The sequence below is a fragment of the Nannobrachium achirus genome, assembly GCF_963921795.1.
Source record: "Nannobrachium achirus genome assembly, chromosome: 5".
Classification (NCBI taxonomy): domain Eukaryota; kingdom Metazoa; phylum Chordata; class Actinopteri; order Myctophiformes; family Myctophidae; genus Nannobrachium; species Nannobrachium achirus.
In genome coordinates this window covers 50,539,057-50,557,361 of record NC_137814.1, presented here as the reverse complement: position 1 = coordinate 50,557,361, position 18,305 = coordinate 50,539,057, and the positions used below count along the sequence as shown (strand labels likewise).

At 45.4% G+C, this 18,305-nt stretch overlaps 1 protein-coding gene across 3 annotated transcripts in view; it reads right to left on the bottom strand.

The window, feature by feature from the left end:
• The window catches only part of LOC308286036 (partitioning defective 3 homolog), a 430,195-nt gene that overhangs the window by 87,285 nt on the left and 324,605 nt on the right, over positions 1-18,305 (bottom strand). For all 3 annotated transcript variants that reach the window (XM_080726998.1, XM_080727000.1, XM_080726999.1), the window contains one exon: positions 9,616-9,933. In XM_080726998.1, the coding sequence (XP_080583124.1) occupies positions 9,616-9,933 (318 nt within the window). The remainder of the gene's footprint in view (positions 1-9,615; positions 9,934-18,305) is intronic.

Here is an 18,305-nt window from a genome sequence, read left to right as displayed (position 1 = left end):
ATTAACAAAATCAATAACCAAAGACAATGCATAGCTATTTTTTCCAGGACCTTCCAGGACCCTTGATAAATTCCAAAACTTTTCCAGTACTGGAAAAATATTTTCTAATTTCAAAATATTTCTAGGAATTTCATGACGTGGGAACCCTGTGAATAGTGCCTCAGATCCGGTTTGATTCCAGCTCCTCCCAGCATCAGTGTCCTTGACCAAGACACTCACTGAACCCCCATGTACTGCATGAGCAAATCGTCGCTATCGGTTATAAACCTTGTATGTCCAAAACCGTCCGTTTGGCATTCATCATTTTAAAAATGATTGCAACTAGAGAAAACAGCCGATCTACAAGCACACAACGCCTCGCGCCGCGAGGCGTTGTGTGCTTGTAGATCAGCTGTTTTCACTACTTCTGTGCGCAGCCTTGTATGATGAAGCAGGGCTTTACTTTGCGAAAGAACGTACAAATTTGAAACTTGGAGATACGAGGTTTCCACCCGACAACGACGAAATGCTGCTGCACTCCTAACATTACCAGTCTTATGGGTTAAGGAAAACATTTACCTGGAGCTGGCCAAGTCACTCTGTCACCCCCGTTTCCTGTCGTATCACCACTTACTATCAATACTATCTGTAGTACTAATACTATCAAAGGCAGAAAAAGCCCCAAAGATATCTTTGCATCTGTACATGCAAACCGTTCTGAAAACAGAAGGTATAAAAATAAACAGCTAGAGAACATAACAAGGAAGGGAAAGCAAACTTGAATTCATGTGGCAGTACCCAAGATAACGCCGCAAACACGTCCAGAACAATCTGACATCTTATGTAACTGCTTTACCCTGTCCAGGTTCCAGTTATTATCTCGGTATGCGAACTACAGTAACAGGCATGGCCGAAGACCAAAAGAATCTTTCTCAACTCTTGGTTACTTACTGTAGATGAATTATCGTTTCACGTTATTGTTTTTCCCCACAATGCTTGGGCTCTGATATCAGCCCCTGCTGCCCTTCACAGATCCTAACAACAAACATTCCCCGAGTCTCCCTCCTACGCCTGGCATGCTAGGGTCTCATTAACTTCCTGTCCTACAGGGCAGCCAGACCGGAAACCCGGAAACTGGCTTCCTGGTTCTCCCAGCAGGTATATTTTTCTTACCGTCAAGGATCTGGGAGTGAAACCTAATATCTCTGGGCTGTTTGTGTTCCTGGCACCTATTCTGTTACATCAAGGGCCTTCTGAAAAGAGCTAGTGTGTGTAACTTTCTCTCTAAGGCATGAATGGGCTATGAGCACAAAGCGACATTAACCGTGGCTCTGCAGTATCGCTTGCTGTTTGAGATAGAGAGATAATCACACTCTGGTCTGAAATGATAGCCTTCCTCTTAGTGGTACCAAGGAGGCCCGGGCCCTGAACACTACTGTAATTTTCACAGCACAGAGCACACTAAATAAAGTGAAATCAACTTGTTTGGTTGGATTGACAATAACCTTGTCTCTCTGTGGCACATGACTGAACACCATTGTTGAAGTTAAATTGAATCCGTGAACAGGACAAATGCATATGGACGTTCTCTTCCCGTTTTCCAAGAGAGGTTGTTTGTAACAAAACCCTACTTAAGAGTTCACAACCAACAAACACGATGTGTTAACACTGCTCCGACTTAATCTCGTGTGTGACATAACAAAATGAAATGCAATACGGTGTTCTTTGCCGGTAAATCCGAAATACTACAGCGAAAGGCAAAGCCAGAAGGGGCAGAGATTTTTCAGAGAACTAATAAAGCAGTAAGGTCATGGATATCCGTCTGCTGCTCGGCGTTGTTTTCCTGGGCTTCAGTAGGCGGAAAAGGAAGGAGAGAGAGAGAGAGAGAGAGAGAGAGAGAGAGAGAGAGAGAGAGAGAGAGTGGGAGCAGCCTTCTCATCAAACTCATTCCCCCTTCGGAGATTTACCACCAGAATAATGTCTGTGAGTAACACACCGAGGAAGGGGGGGGGGGAGAGATAAACAATTACATTGCCAATGCAGCAAATGGATGAAGGATTATTTAGGTGTCAGGGTTTGGTAAAGAATACCGCATGAACTGTGACTCGCGGGGGAAACCGCAGTCACCGTCTGCGCTATTGTTTTGACGTCCACTGTCCTCCCCTGCATCCACGCGCCTCTGCAAAAAAAAGCACATCAGAGAAGCACCGCCGACAAATCTGCTTGCAACGGCAACGGCAGCACAATGAATTATAAATCAATAGGAGGGAGCTGCCGCGTTGGTGGTGGCAGAGTGCGTATACGGGGCGGCGATGCCGTCTGTCTGGGGGATAACGTGTGAAAACCACCGCCAGGACAAGCCATTCATTCAGACCGCGGGGCGTACTTCTTATCTGTGCAAAGCCAATGGTTCTGCAATGCTATGCCTCGGGCTATGAAGCGTCTCCCAAATCCGTCTGCACACAGCCCCACGGTCTCCTTCGACTCGCACATCGATAGAAAGGAGGGTTTTGGGGGAATGTGGTGTGCTGTACTGCAGCAGAGAGGACTGCTATTGATGAGGATGATGATGTGCTGTAAGTTTACATTACACTGTAGGCAGATTTTGGGAACGTCTGACAATATTCTGCTTCAGGAAATACAGACAACGTGAGGGGGTGAGGAGGACGGAGCAGACAGCAAGTCAATAGTAAGGATAGAGGAGGAAGAAGAGAGAGAGAGACAGAGAGCGCGAGCAAAGGGGAATAGAAAATAGGGAGAAGACAGTCAATATATATGGTATAGAATGAGGGACTGAATAGTAGAGAGAGAGAGCCACAGGTGAGGAGATAGCAGAGAGAGGGGATAGGACAGACAGAGAGAGAAAGAGAGAGAGAGAGAGAGAATAGATTGAAAATAACGGTTGACTAGAGAACGCGTGAGAGTGAGAGAATACATGTATAGGGGGCAGAGAATCCACCAAAGGTTCGGCCCCCCCCCCGGGCGGTCTGAGGTCTCTGGGGTCTCTCTGGGCGCGCGGAGGCTGATTGTGTGTGGCAGCAGGCGGGCTCTGACATTTACCACCTGCCTCCTGTTGCTCTGATTAGCTTGGTTCCTCCAGGTGTGTGAGAGCTAGCCAGGGACATGCTGGGCCCCTGATTCAGCCCGGGAAAAAGTGTTGTAGAGGCCCTCATTGCGCGCTATAGAGAGAGATCTCTCGCTGCTACTCGAAGATTTGCCATTTCAGATCATGACAAGTGACAAGCCAGTGGGCCAATTACTGTACATGAGTTATATTTTGTCGTTGTCGGGTGGAAACCTTGTATGTCCAAAACCGTTTGTTTTGTATTTATCATTTTAAAAATGATTTAAACTAGTGAAAACAGCCGATCTACAAGCACACAACGCCTCGCGGTGCGAGACGTTGTGTGCTTGTAGATCAGCTGTTTTCACTACTTTTGTGCGACGGCCTTGTATGATGAAGCAGGGCTTTGCTTTGCGAAAAAATTTATAAATTTGAAACTTGGAGAGCCCCCAAAATGGAATGAAGGCCAACATTTTATTTTTTTCCTAATGGCCGGCCTGGACCGGCCGGGAATGAACCGGCCGTTCGGGAGTTGTCCCGCTTTTCCCAATGGCCAGCACGTCCCTGACCATGCCACAGCCCACGCCACAATAACACTGCTGCTTGCTGTTATTGTACGTGAGCCCCGTCTGGCCCGGCACAGTCACACCTCTGACTGGAATAACAACTACGGGAGGTCCTCTGGTGAGAGGTTAGTGAGCTGTACGGCGATTAGGAGCTTTTAGTGAAATGAATCCAATTCTTAAACTGATAATAAAATAAACAACAACACCGCGCCCACGCATGCCGATACGCAATAATGCTATTTTATCCTTTTAGTGCAATCAATAAGTCTCTGAGAGGCCATACGGTATGCATATTGAGAGAAACGTGTGTGTGTGTGTGTGTGTGTGTGTGTGTGTGTGTGTGTGTGCGGAATAACTAGAGTAGTAAACAATAGTAACCGATAAAAGCTACAGTAATTGCAGGGTTCACGGCCTCCAAAGTGTTTTCCAGAGAATAATGCCAGCCAGTCACAGAATGTCCTTCAAGTACCTGTAGGCTACTTTCATTTAAATAGGACGGACAGCTAGGCACGCAGCAAACCACGGAACATCCGTCACCCGTGCACGCCACAGGCAGGGAAAGGCAGGGTTAAGACTCAGGGAGGCCCCTGGGACACCACAATCCCACCTTACCCAGAACGGGCAGTCGGGTGGCCATACAGACACACTACTCCAGTTCTAAGTAGCGGGTCAAGAAGTCAACCCGTAGCCGTAGGCATTTTAACATACAGGATTTAGAGTCTATAATGTATGTATGTATGTACGCACGTACAGTGTATGCAATACACTGTATCATCATTCAATCACAAGACATCACTTTGACACTTTAAACAGTGCTGTAGGTCAAGGTTGGCGATGAATCAACCATCAATGCACATTTAAGCCCTTTGCACACAGGACAGTTGCGTTTTTTTCGTTTGCGGCATGAATAAAACGCATTGGATTTGGTGTGCAAGGCTGTGCGGAATCGGCGCTGCGGATCCAAAAAGTTGTCATAAAAGGAGTGATTAGTTTTTTACCGCATGCGACAAGACGCACGAATCGAACTGGGTTCGATCGAAAAAAAACGCACGGCGGCAGCCACTCGTCGCACGGCTAATTCGGAGCCGGTGTGCATGAGGTCATAGAGAATCATTGTTTTCTTTTAAAAGAAAATATTGTCCGTTTTATCCGTGCGGTTAAACGTGCCTGTGTGCAAAGGGCTTTACAGTCACAGACTGCCTACTTTCTCATCCTATACCTTCAATCAAGTGGATCAGTCACAAATTTTAAATAGTTTCTTAAGAATACAAGAAAAAACTATGAATGACAAAACTCAAAAGTTTACTTTACCACTGGGTTAGTATCACATGCTACAATAAATCTGTGTGCGTGTGTGTGCGTGTGCTGAATGATTAAATAGGGTGAGTTTGGTACACTGTGTCATTAATTGTATAGACACAGCGTCAACAAAGCAACACAGACATCATTATGTTTCTATTGATCTCCAGCATCACTGACAACAAGAAGGACACCTCAGGCATTTTGTGAGATATTAAATGACAACAACTCTAGACAGGATAAAAACACAACAATATTGCTTTTTGGGGGTTTTATCATGTACAATGCCTTTTTGTTTCACTGCTGTTCCCATTTATTCATATTATGCAGTCTGTTGTTGTTTTTTAGTTCACATTTTCGCATTGTCTAGATTTTTAAACAGTAGTAAATGAATCAAAAACCTTCAGACCGACTTGTTTCTTTGAAGTAGACGACAGATAAAGTATCTCACCGTCTGCGTTCAGCCTTCAGTCATTAATATTAATAACTTCACACAAAAGTTATCTCAAGAAAGCAATTAACACATTGGCCGCCATTTTAACATTGACTGTTTGGCTCTCCTACCATTTTGTTTAATGAAAAAATTTATAATTTTTTTTTATATTGACATTTTTCCTAAATTCTGTATTCTTTTGACAATGTCCTACAGTACCTGAAATGAAACAAGACAACCTCTAGTCTCACCAAAAAATAAAATAAATAAATAAAAAGCTTTTTTTCTATAGTTGCAGCCATCTCAAAATAGCCATTTTTGACCAAAATCCAGCTATAATTGAAATAACTGGAGATATTGACCTTTTTGTGATCGATCGCTTTTCAAGTGGATAATTCAGTTGATATTTGAATTTATGGCGTCAGGCACTTATCAGATAAGTGTACTAGTGTAATAAGTGTAATTGTGTAATAGGGCAATAACTGGAATAGTGTAATAGGGCTGTAATAGGTCACCTCTTGCCCTTAGGGCGTCATACTGACTTCACAGAAATAGAAATAAGCTTTTTACCTTTTATTCAACATTCAAGTGTTTTATTTTGCACAGATCACATTTTGACACACACACGCACGCACGCACGCACGCACGCACGCACACACACACACACACACACACACACACACACACACACACACACACACACACACACACACACACACACACACACACACACACACACACACACACACACACACACACACACACACACACACACACACACACTTATAACTTATAACTTTATATAAGGCAAGGCCTATGTGTATAACTGTATTATGTTCCCCATATTCAATTGTTTTTATTTATTTGTGGCACTTGCTTTGGCGATGTAAACGTAGCCTATGTTTTCTCATGCCAATAACGTTCCTTTGAATTGAATCGCTCTCATGCTCTGTTGATTGATGTGCGCAAACTGCTGGCTGCATGGCCTCAGTGGCCTGTAGAGAACTGATTGGGACAATTTGCCCTGCTTGTTGCTGATCCGTTCTGGGTCTATACCAGATGCGGAAACGTGTCTTGCATGTATCTGAGTGTTACATAACCGGATACAGTAGGCGGGCTTTAGAACAGAGCACACTCATTATAGTCTATGAGCACACTGCTGCGATGTGCGATCACGCTAGATGGTTCCAGGAGCGCTGCACGTTCTCTTCTCAGGCTGCGCGCTCGTGCACGGCGCGCCTCAAATGCACATGCCTGCATGCGCGCGCGCATCGCGCGTGCACAGCAGGGAAAACCTAGCGAAGCTAAACAGTAGGCCTACTTTGGAAACAGCTGCCAAATGATGATCGTCGCGTTTGCTTTTTCTTACTCGTTGAAACGATTATCGTGCTTGTGATGCGGCTGATGCGACGAGGCGTTGTGTGCTTGTAGATCTGCTATTTTCAGTACTTTTGTTACATGGAGTTATATGGACCTTGGACGCGACCCTTTCATCAGACTGGAATATTATCCACCAAAACAACAGTACGTTTAGGATGGAAACAGAGCTGCCAAATGATGATCGTCGCGTTTACTTTTCTTACTCGTTGGAGGACACTCGTGAAACGATCATCGCGCTTGGGATGAGGCGTTGTGTGCTTGTAAATCTGCTATTTTCACTACTTTTGTTGGAGTTATATGGGCGCGACGCGTCGCTTTTCTTCAGACCAGAAAAGCCTGACCGAGGACTTCGCCGGGGGGTATTTTCTCCTCTCCTCTCCCGCGAGCAGGGCTTGAGGATCGGATTGGTAGTCGAATGGACCGGCGCTGCATCAGGTGATTCTATGTGTTTGTACTGTAGTGGGTTGTTTGGCTCAGAGGCTGAGGATCTGTTCAAATGCTTCATTATTTTATACTTTTGCTATTGAAAAATAGCAGATCTACAAGCTTGCAGCGCGACACTCGTTGCCATGCTGTGAGCTTGTATATATCTATTTTTGAAATCCCCCTATGAAGACAATTCGCCGCAGTGAATCCTTGTACCCACTGGGTACAAGGATTCACTGCGGGCCCCCCATGAATTTTCTTCATAGGGGGATTTCAAAAATAGATATATACAAGCTCACAGCATGGCACCGAGTGTCGCGCTGCAAGCTTGTAGATCTGCTATTTTTCAATAGCAAAAGTATAAAATAATGAAGCCCCTTCCACCTTGGGCCCTAGTAAATCAGACTCAGTCCCACTTTTCCCTTGTGACGCTCCTGCTGATCTGATCTTCTGATCTTCGTTGTTGTGTGGCTGCCTGGGACATAATATTTTGTTGTCGAGACTTTGGGGGTTATGATGAAGCTGTGTGTTGTTGGCCAATGAGGCAGGTCATGGCTTTCCAAGTGAACATTTTACTGGATTTTGTTTGATTTGTGCAAAATGGTCTCAGATCCAGCTGCTCCGTTGTCGCTTCTGCCAGCCCCTTCACAGGCATGTACACACATAGACATCAAAGGGGGCTTGAGCCCCTGCCCCTGAGGGCTGCATTCAATAGAATTGTCCACCAAAAGGCCCCTTTAGAAATGTCAGCCCCTGCCTCTCTAAATATTCTCTGCACATCCCTGCCCCACATCCTTCTACATGCGTGTGCCCAGTGTGTCGCTGATTGCACTCTGCGGGCTGCGCTCTGCCACGCTAAATGCATTCACTGTGGTTTATTGGGAGTTTTATTCATTTCTATTGAGATTTATACGTTATTACACTCTTGTTTTCAAACACACTTACTTTGATGAGTGATATCTTTGGTTCCTTATATGACAGAAAGCTCAAACTTTTTCACGGGCTGCAGAAGAATGTAATTAAACATTACATTATATAAAAGCAAATTCTCGGGACTATCGGGCCTGGCGGGGAGCGACATTGGAATTTTCTCGGGACTATCGGGGGAGGCGGTCAATGTGTTAAGTGTCATTTAAAAAAAGTGACGAAAGAAGAGAAGCCAATAAGAAACAAAAAAAAGAACCTCCCCTCTCCACGACCGAACGAAGAAAGAATACAAAGTGTTCTGCCAAGAAGTGCACTTTTTTTTTTATCAGTTTCCATGAACTTGAAAATGCCGGTGTAATAATTGTGTCTTGTAGTGTTTGTGTTTTCATGTCTTTGTCTCGAACCACAATGAAGCCTAAAGCCAAACGAATGTTTATATTATGTTGAAAGCTTACTATAGGCCTTCTAATTGTATTCTATTGTGTTCCACTTCATTCTATGCCGTTCTCTATGCCGTATCTATTCCAGTGTTTCTCAAACTTTTAAATTTCTGACAGTGTACAAATGGAACCAAATGGACCTGTTAGGGTTCATTTGGTTCCATTTGTACCCTGTCAGAGTTACAGACTTGCACATAGATATAAAAAGCTAGTTGCCTCATTGGCCGCTCCAGTTCATTGGAGCGACGAGCAACAACTGGAGCGGACATCCGCGATTTCCAGAGCACCACACTGCCAGTCATGTGACTACTGGCCAACCACAACGCGTCTTTTCCGTGACTACTTATCAATCCATCCATTTCCTGATGTTAAGCGGCTGCGCGGCTCCGCTGTTCTTACAGGCTGCGTAGGTAAAGGCCCGCCCCCCACCTGCCTCTGGTTGGCCTAGCAACTTCCGGTTTCTGTGACGCACATGGATGTGGGAACGACCGGAAACGAACGAGTCCCGCGATCTTACGCCTCAGAGCCGAAGGAGGCGTCTACCTTTCTATGTCTATGGACTTGCAAGGGTCAATTTAGACCCCCATGAAGGAACCTAGACAATCCCCGAAATCCACTTTGAGAACATCCCTTCTTTTCCCATATCCCGTTCCCCCATTCTAACTGAGTGTAACGGAGATGATCCGAACCTCCCCACCCCGGCTTCGAACCCGGGTCTCCCACGTGAAAGTCCAGTATCTTAACCATTACTCCAAACTAAGGATATCCCTATGGAACGAGGGCAGATACTAGACTTTTGAGGCTTCAGGCTGGGGCTGCGACTCTCTCCGCCACACTCACCCCATTTGACCTCCTCCTACGGGGAAGCCCGGATCCGGGTCACGGCACCAATGTAGCGGAGGTGAATAGGACCTCCCCACTCGGGCTTCGAACCCGGGCCTCCCGCGTGAAAGTTCAATATCTTAACCATCACTCCAAAGGAATATCCCTATGGAATGAGGGCAGATACTAGACTTTTGAGGCTTCAGGCTGGGGCTGCGACTCTCTCCGCCACATGAGCAACATCAAGACAAGCTTTCTCCACCAGGGAGGTCCTCCTACCTGTCGGCTGAGGGCGGCCGTCCGTTGCGGGCCTTGCTCACTTGGGTGTACACTTGGGAGTCGGAGAGCTGGTGCTGGTGCTGGTGCTGCTGCTGCGGGTGGTGCTGGAGCTGGTGGTGGTGGTGGTGGGGGGAGGTGTAGTCGTCCTGGGGGCGGGGGCTGTGCGGCCGGCTGCCGCCCACACCGCCGTCCAGGGAGGTGTCCAGCGAGGCGATGCCGGCGTACGGGTGCTCGTCCTCGCGGCTCACGTCCAGGATCTCCGCGTAGTCCCTCTCCCTGGCCTGCCGCTCCCGCAGCTCTCTGGTCTTAGCCTGGATCCTAGGAGGAGGAGAGTACGGGTACACATTATTGTGTATCATTATTTTACGCTTTAACTATTGAAAAATAGCGGTGCCGCGCTGCGAACTTGTAGATCTGCTATTTTTTTTAAATCATGAAATTTAGAATTTTGACCCCGATTCTATAAGTGTCTTTTGAATCCTTATAAATTAAAAAAAAAAACTGTGTTTCTATGTCAGCAATCTGGCCGGCCATCGTCAAAGAAAAGGTCCTTTTCACTTAACTGGAGCTCAGTTGGTCTGTTCTTGAGAGACTACTGTGTCAGTGGTGCTCAAACCTTTTCATGTCAAGGGCCCCCAAAATGATATGTATTTGGCCACGGACCCGCATCTCAAAATATTTAGTTCCAGGGACCCCCCAGAAGCAAAATTTGAGGTACAAACGTTCGCTTTGAAAATACATATAGTCAAAGATTTGCACACATTTTCACGACTTTTTCGAAAATAGCAGATCTACAAGCTTGCAGCGCGGCACTCGGTGTCGCGCTGTGAGCTTGTATATCTGCTATTTTTCACTGGTTAAAGCATTCAATAATTCTAGGCCTAAATGGGTTGATGGTCAAAAATGATGATCTTTTTTCAAAGCATATATGAGCCTCATATCCCTGGAGGTATATAATACCGTGGGACACAGACGGGATGAACTGGTGAAAGTTCAAACTAATGCCGTCGTGGTCGGGCTTCCTGGATCAAAGGATCTACAGTAGGTTCATCAGATTGCATATTTTAACCTGTTAAGACCTGAGGCCGATTCTATGAATGCCTTCTAAATCAGCAGTGCTCACACTTTCAAGATTTTTCCAAAATGTTCAAAGACAGCAGATCTACAAGTTGGAGGCGCTTGTGAGCTTGTGCTAGCCTGGAATCAGAAGAATCTGCCAGTGCAAAAACACAATTGCCCTTGGCAGACTTGGGTCTGGCCAAGTCTGCTGGAAAAAAATCACACCCGTGTGAACTGAGCGGTGGTTTACCCACCAACCCCTAGAGCTTCGAATTAATTTATATCTATACTATAATTTTGCAAATGTCTGTCTGTCTGTCCCAGCGTTTCTCCTCGGTGGCTGGAGCAATTGATCTGAAATCGCATCACCATCAGCATATGAACACACCTGACATAACTGTGAAGGCCGTTTGTCACTTTCACAAATCGTATGCTGTATATTAGCATTTTTATGCTGTATCTACTATCTATTCTGCATCTAGCATGAGGCACATCTATTCTGCATCTAGCTTGAGGCAAAATGTTTAACCAGCTCTGTGTGTGTGTGTGTGTGTGTGTGTGTGTGTGTGTGTGTGTGTGTGTGTGTGTGTGTGTGTGCAGGCAGGCGGGTGTGTGTGCAGGCGGGTGGGCGGGCGGGCTGGGGGGGGGGGGGGGGGACAGTATCTCTGTAGCCATTAAACAAAACGGGTTTCTTACATTGATGCTCCTACATCATGCAAGCACCAGTTAAAGTTACTTTCCATCCCTCATATACTGTGTGCACAGTGCACATCCCATAACCCACACACTGCACATCATTTTGGAGCTCATATCTTTGAACGGGTAAGGACTAGTTTAATTAAAACAACAAATCTGCAGCACTTCTCGCGTGTAACGTTAAAATGTGGCTGGTCTCGCGAGGCAGAAGTCTCCATTCGCCGCTGCAAAAGTGGGCTGATCTACAAGTCCACAATGCGTCACTGATCCAATAGGTTGTGGGCTTGTAGATTAATTAAAAGGGTGCTTGTTTAGCGACACCGACATACAGCGAAGAATAAACCTCCAGCTACTGAACTTTCCCTACACTGACCGTCCTCCGCCTAGCACAGTGTTTCTCAAATGGGGGTACGTGTACCCCTAGGGGTACGCGGAGGTACTGCAGGGGGTACTCGAAAATGCCTCCCCAAAAAGACAGTAAAAATCATGATATTATTCATAGTTAATTCATAATTAAAAACCATTGAATTAGGAGGGGGGGGAAACATGTACTGTTATGTTTAGTGATGGAGAAACTTGGTGAGCCTGATAGTTGCCACCCCAAATTACAGGCACCTGGGATGTGCTTGAAAGTTTGAAAGTTATTGACATGAAAACTGGACTGAAATGTTTTGGCCACAGTGTTGAAAATAAATCTGCTCGGTGCTCAGGAGACACTGTTTTAAACTCTTTCATTCCATTTCTTATTTGTGATTTTATATTATTGAAATGGGGGGTTATCATAGCATCATAGGCCTACCTCTATTTATTGGTTTAATTGCAATTTTATGTGCAAAATGTTGTCGGGTAAAGGGGTACTTGGATTCAGAAATCAGGGAAAGGGGGTACTCAAGCCAAAAAAGATTGAGAAACACTGGCCTAGCAGACAGTGCTTTGCCTCTTGAGTTAAACGTGCTCACGTTTCACACAATGTAACTTTAATTGATTCAGAATGATAACGAGTCAAGCTGAAACGGGCGACTCATTTGGTAGGGACGGGAAGGCAGACTGTTTACGAGACTTCTCCACCGAAAACACTGTGTAAAGCATGGATTTCTTCTCTCACGAGTCTGCCTGCACGCAGCCACGTTCACGGTAAAACTCCCTCCGTCCCTCTGTAGACTACCTAATTTGGTTCAAACGAAAACATAATCCATTGGTGTGATTATAATTGCTCGTTTCACATCGTGGTTGTTCCACGCTTCGCATAGACGATGCGATGATACTGCTCTTGCTTTTACCAACGCCAGTCGTCAGGCACGTGCACACAGACATCAAACGGGGCTTGAGCCCCTGCCCTTTTAAGAGAGAATTGTCCACCAAAGGGCCCTTTTAGAAATGTCAGCCCCTGCCTCTCTTAACATTCTCTGCACGTCCCTGACCAACGCGGTCCCTGACCAACGCGTGAGAGAGAGAGAGAGAGAGAGAGAGAGAGAGAGAGTGTGTTGTCTGCCTCAGTGGTGCGTGTTCCCCACACTCAAGCCCCCACCGTTGCGCTGTGTGTGTGTGTGTGTGTGTGTGTGTGTGTGTGTGTGTGTGTGTGTGTGTGTGTGTGTGTGTGTGTGTGTGTGTGTGTGTGAGAGAGAGAGAGAGAGAGAGAGAGAGGGAGAGAGAGAGAGAGAGAGTGTGTTGTCTGCCTGCCCTGCTCAATAGCGCCCCTCCTTTAACGTGTGTGTGTGTGTGTGTGGTCTGTGTGTGTGGTCAGGAGAGGTATGGCCGGCGACAGACATACACGGCAGGCGACAGACATACACGGCCAGTAACATCTTGAAAGCGAATCACAGGAGCGGCTACCACCGCTCAAAAAACCCTTCCATAGAGAAGTACCAGACTCATATCCACGCAGTACATCTGCTATCTTTGAATAGCCGACGCAGAAATCTAAAATGACACTGGAACTTTCCTGTTTTTTTAATAGGTTAACACTTCTGTTTAGAATTATCTGCACAATACATAGATTAAAGCAACAGAAGTAACACTGCATAACCACCCTGTGTCCTCATGTATAACCCACACAGCCCCTGGCTACAGTGTTAGGCCACCCAGCCTGGCGGAGACACGCACACCTCAGAGAAGCATACTTTTCAAGTTATTATTATCATCATTGTCTCGGCCAACACCTGTGCGGGCAGCCAGACAGAGTTAATTCTTGGAGAACTAGTTTAATATTCTCCCAGGCTTACTGTTTCTTTTTTACTTACGGTGAAGCACACACGTGTGCCGCTTTTTTAATCTCCAGCGTCACATTAACAACACGGGAGACGCGCCATGGCAACAACATCTGCAGGAGAATGTTGATCGCTCCATTTTAACTTTCCATTACAGAGCGCACACGATGAAGAGTCTATTATTCATCCAACATAAGAAACCATAAACAATGCATAATAGACCCTGGGCTGTGCAACACCTCACACACAAGGGAAGCACTTTGTATTCACAGTGTGTTGCTGATGCGCACACACACGCACGCCTCCCCCCTTCTTATCCTCCCTCGCTGACATACACCTCCAGATTTCTCTCTCTCTCTCTCTCTCTGTCTCTCGTCGACTCAAAGCACTGTCTCTCCAACACACACATGCACTTACGCACACACACACCAACCTCCAACCCTCTCACACACACTCTTTCTAAGGCCATTACCTGGCGAATAACGAGCGAGAGCATTTTCCATAGCAGAGGGGGGAACTACGCATCAACCTGTAATTACACTCCTGCCAATTATCAGAGCTTTACAACTGCCAATTACCATACACTCACATTTCTCCAGGCCCCTTTTTAACAGCACTGGAAAAGCGAGCGGGACAGGAATAGTGGTGCATGTGTGTGTGTGTGTGTGTGTGTGTGTGTGTGTGTGTGTGTGTGTGTGTGTGTGTGTGTGTGTGTGTGTGTGTGTGTCTGTGTGTGTGTGTGTGCGCGAGGGGTAATTGGGGCGGATTGGGTTTGCTTGGCGCTCAGCGAATAGAAATCGGGCAAGTGCCCTCCCCAGAAAATTAGCATGTTGGACATAATGAGACGAATGCGTGAAAGAAAGCAGCGGGTTTTCCATCAGAGGGGTTGAAAGCGTTCTAAAGGAGAGAGAGGTACATTTCCCTGATGACTCTGAAGGAACGGGCTTAGTGGGGGCATTTCATGTGGTTAATAGTGGCCCCGCAGGAGATTCACACGCACCACATTTACATCTGACATTTTGAGTCATTTAGCCGGCGCTTTTGTTGTACGGGATCAAACCTGTGACCCCGCCAGTCACGTGGTCGACGTCTTTTTATGTAAATCTTTACCCCGCCGAAACCACTTTCATCCTGGTGTCTATTTTATGTCATTATAAGCTAAATGTTCACAAATAAAACTAACAAAACATAGCAGCTCCTCAAGCACAAAACACGTCGCGATGCAACGACCCATGAGCTTGTAGAATTGGCTTTTTCTGAAAGATTTTGAACAGCCAGTGCCCAAAGTAGATAAACAAGACTGGATCTCTGGCATCATCGTGATGAGGATGTCGGTTATGCCCCAATATGGAGAGACATGGACAGTGGATGTGAGATAATGAATTCTCTGGCTCTTACAGAGACATGCTGTTATGACAATAAAAATGCCTGCACTCAGCCTTTATAGTTTATTTCTGGCATATCAATGTCATTTAGATGGCACTCCAAGTCATCTCCACATTTGGACACGGTTTCAATATACAAGCAGACACTTTTGCGAGTGAACATGAACTCCAGTCAACAAACAAGGTAAAATAGTTACATAAGTAGAGCACAGACAGAGAGAGCAATGTAGGCCTACTGTAGTTCCTCACAGAAACTAGGAAATCAGGTAAACAATGAACCTAGCATCTAAATAACAGTCATAATTTGGTTAAGAACATAACTAACATTACATAACAAAAACATAAGAACCGATATACATTTGTTTAGTAAACTAGTATCTATCGAACAATGGCAACAAGAAGGCATACAAGGAGAGAGAAGTGCTAGGGGGTGAGGTAGAGTCTGTAGAGATGGGAGACTGCGGACGAAAATTGGGAGTGAGTGTCAGCCCAAGTCGAGCCCCGTTGAAGTCCATTATAAAATGTAAGGTCTCATACTCACACACACACACACACACACACACACACACACACACACACACACACACACACACACACACACACACACACACACACACACACACACACACACACACACACACACACACACACACACACACACACACACACACACACACACACACACACACACACACACAGCCCTATGGATGGATAGTCATCTACAGTGCCACGCCACTAAGAACTCCAACAGAAGACCATTTCAGGCGCCGGCTACACGGAGCTGGATATTTCTGAAGCTAGACATTTTTTTATGCGTTTGGGGCTTGCAGCCACACGAAGCTGGATATTTCGGCTGCGAAGCTGGATATTTTTTAAACCGGATAAATAAGTGGAGAGATTTAAAAATATCCGATTCACTGGATCCGTGTAGACAGGGAACCTTCTGAAGACTTTACTGTGTGTGTGCTTGTTAGACCTAGATATCTTTGTCGTGTGGACCTAGATATTTTTCTATCTGAAAAACCAGGATATATGAAGAATCCAGCTCCGTGTAGCCATGGCCTTAGACTGGTTAGACAGCTGCTGGCTGACTGGCTACTCGCAAAAACATCTCAACTATTTGTGGACTCTGAGATTATCAAACAGCACAGAAGGAAGTGGCTTCACTCCAGAGATCTTTTTTGCACCCAGGAGGAAAACAGTGTTTCCATCAGAGAGCTGCAGAGTACTAGTTCTAACTGATTGTATAGTATACACTAACACCATGGATGATAAGATAAGGCCAGACATAACAATCTGGAGACCGGCCATTTCCCACTTCCCAGCAGGCCCCTCTCTGTGCGTAAACGAAGCACTAGCGGTGGGTCGGCGGGGTCCATTTCTGGTACAGATCTACGTGGGATGATGTGGGTCTTTTCACGTACAAGCTCCGCTTTGTCGGGGGAACAGAAACGGGATTCTTTGAAGCGCTGAAGCATAGAAAGTGTGGTAGAGGTGGGATGTTCAAGAACGAGTCTTTTGAACGTCTCTTTGAAATGAACGATAGGATTCGGTTCACAGTAGGGAGCCGTTCCCTTCTAAATGAACAGTGGTGGGGAAAAGTACTCAATTTCTTTACTTAAGTCAAAATATCAATACTGTCTGCAATCAAGTAGAAGTTAATGTACTTGAGTAAAAGTTAAAAAGTATTGGTATCAAAATGTACTTAAAAGTAGGCTACCAATATTAGAATGTACTCATTATGCAGAATGTCCTGTTTCACAGGTTTTCCAATGAGTAAAATGTAGAAAAATCATTTGAAAATAGCAGATCTACAAGCTCACAATGCGTCGCGTTGCGACGCATTGTGAGCTTTTAGATCGGCTATTTTCAAATGGCAGGTATGTAACCTATCAGAAATAAATGTATATAGGGTTGAAGTTATTCTTAATTATAATCAAAATCTACAAAGTAACTAGTAACTAAAATGAGCCAGTCTTTTGAACGGCTCTTTGAAAGGAACGGATCCCAGAGATCCAGCTCACTTCAAAGAGCCATAAATCCCATCTCTAAAGTGTGGCCTACGTTCATTTTAGCTACAGTACAGTCAAAGTCAGGGATGAAAACCAAACAAACACATTAAAACAACCTTTTATGATTTGCAGCTTCATTACCGTGCTGCACAGGTTGCCTTCCACCCCCATTACGTTGTAGACTACTATTATTATTAGTTATATTACTTGAAAGGGCATTTTTAATATCACATTAGTTGCGTCCTTGGCGACGCGTTAATTTTCATTGGCTAACAGCGCCGTGGAGATGAACTCCATTTGACTCCATCAAAACAAAAGGTAGGTCACAGCCGCTCTCCCTCAGACCCCAGACATATTAAAACGCTAAAGAAAAATACAGTCTCAATAATTAACTTTGATGAGGGACAGAGATATCTCCAACAAACAGAGAGAGAGTGATAGGGTAAAAACAGGAGGGGAGGCGTAGAGAGAAAAGGGGGCAGAAGAGGTGGAATGGAGAGGAGGACAGGACATTACGGCAGAAAGAATTGCGAGTGACCTTTCTGTCATGTCAGAACAGAACAATGGTCCATTATGTGCCATTGTGTCCTGTGCATAATAAGCCGTTGCGCGGCGGCGAGGCTGACACAATTGATAGCGGGCGGTGAAAGAGAGGAAGCGGAGCCGGAGGAAGGTAGAACAGGATAAGATTCCTGCATAAAAGGAGAAAACACAAGACATCTGGACATGTTCTGCAATGTCTTATTGGGGGAGAAGTTTTCCTAAGTTATAATTCGTCGTACATCGGTTGTTCCTCACTGACATAACTGGTTTACAATCGCAAGCTTGTGAGCTTTTAGATCTGCTATTTTCGGCATATGACACTGGGACAGTGGGGAGCCACAACATATCGTCTCTGTCGGGTGGAAACCACGTATCGCATGTCCAAAACTGTTACTTTTCAGGATTCAAATGAAAAAAATAGCGAAGGTGGCAGATCTCTACAAGGTAGATCTTTGACGCAACACGATTTGAGCTTGTAGATCTACAACATTTGCTGTTTTTGTGAAGGGCATTCATTTACGAAAAATACATAAAAAGTAGAGGAATGAATATAGAATGAAGAGGTTTATGTCCGACAGCAACAATATAAATAAAATAACGCTTCACTGGTTTTCATGTTGATACCTCTGGTTTAAAATGAATTCGAAAGACATGCGTGGCGCAGGACGAACATTTTGACTTTAATTGTATGTGTGTGTGTACCATCGGAGCCATTGATTTTTAAAGCCGGAGTCCCCCTCCCTTAACCCCCTCTGGCCTTGCTCAGCTCAGCCTGCAAGCTGTGAGGA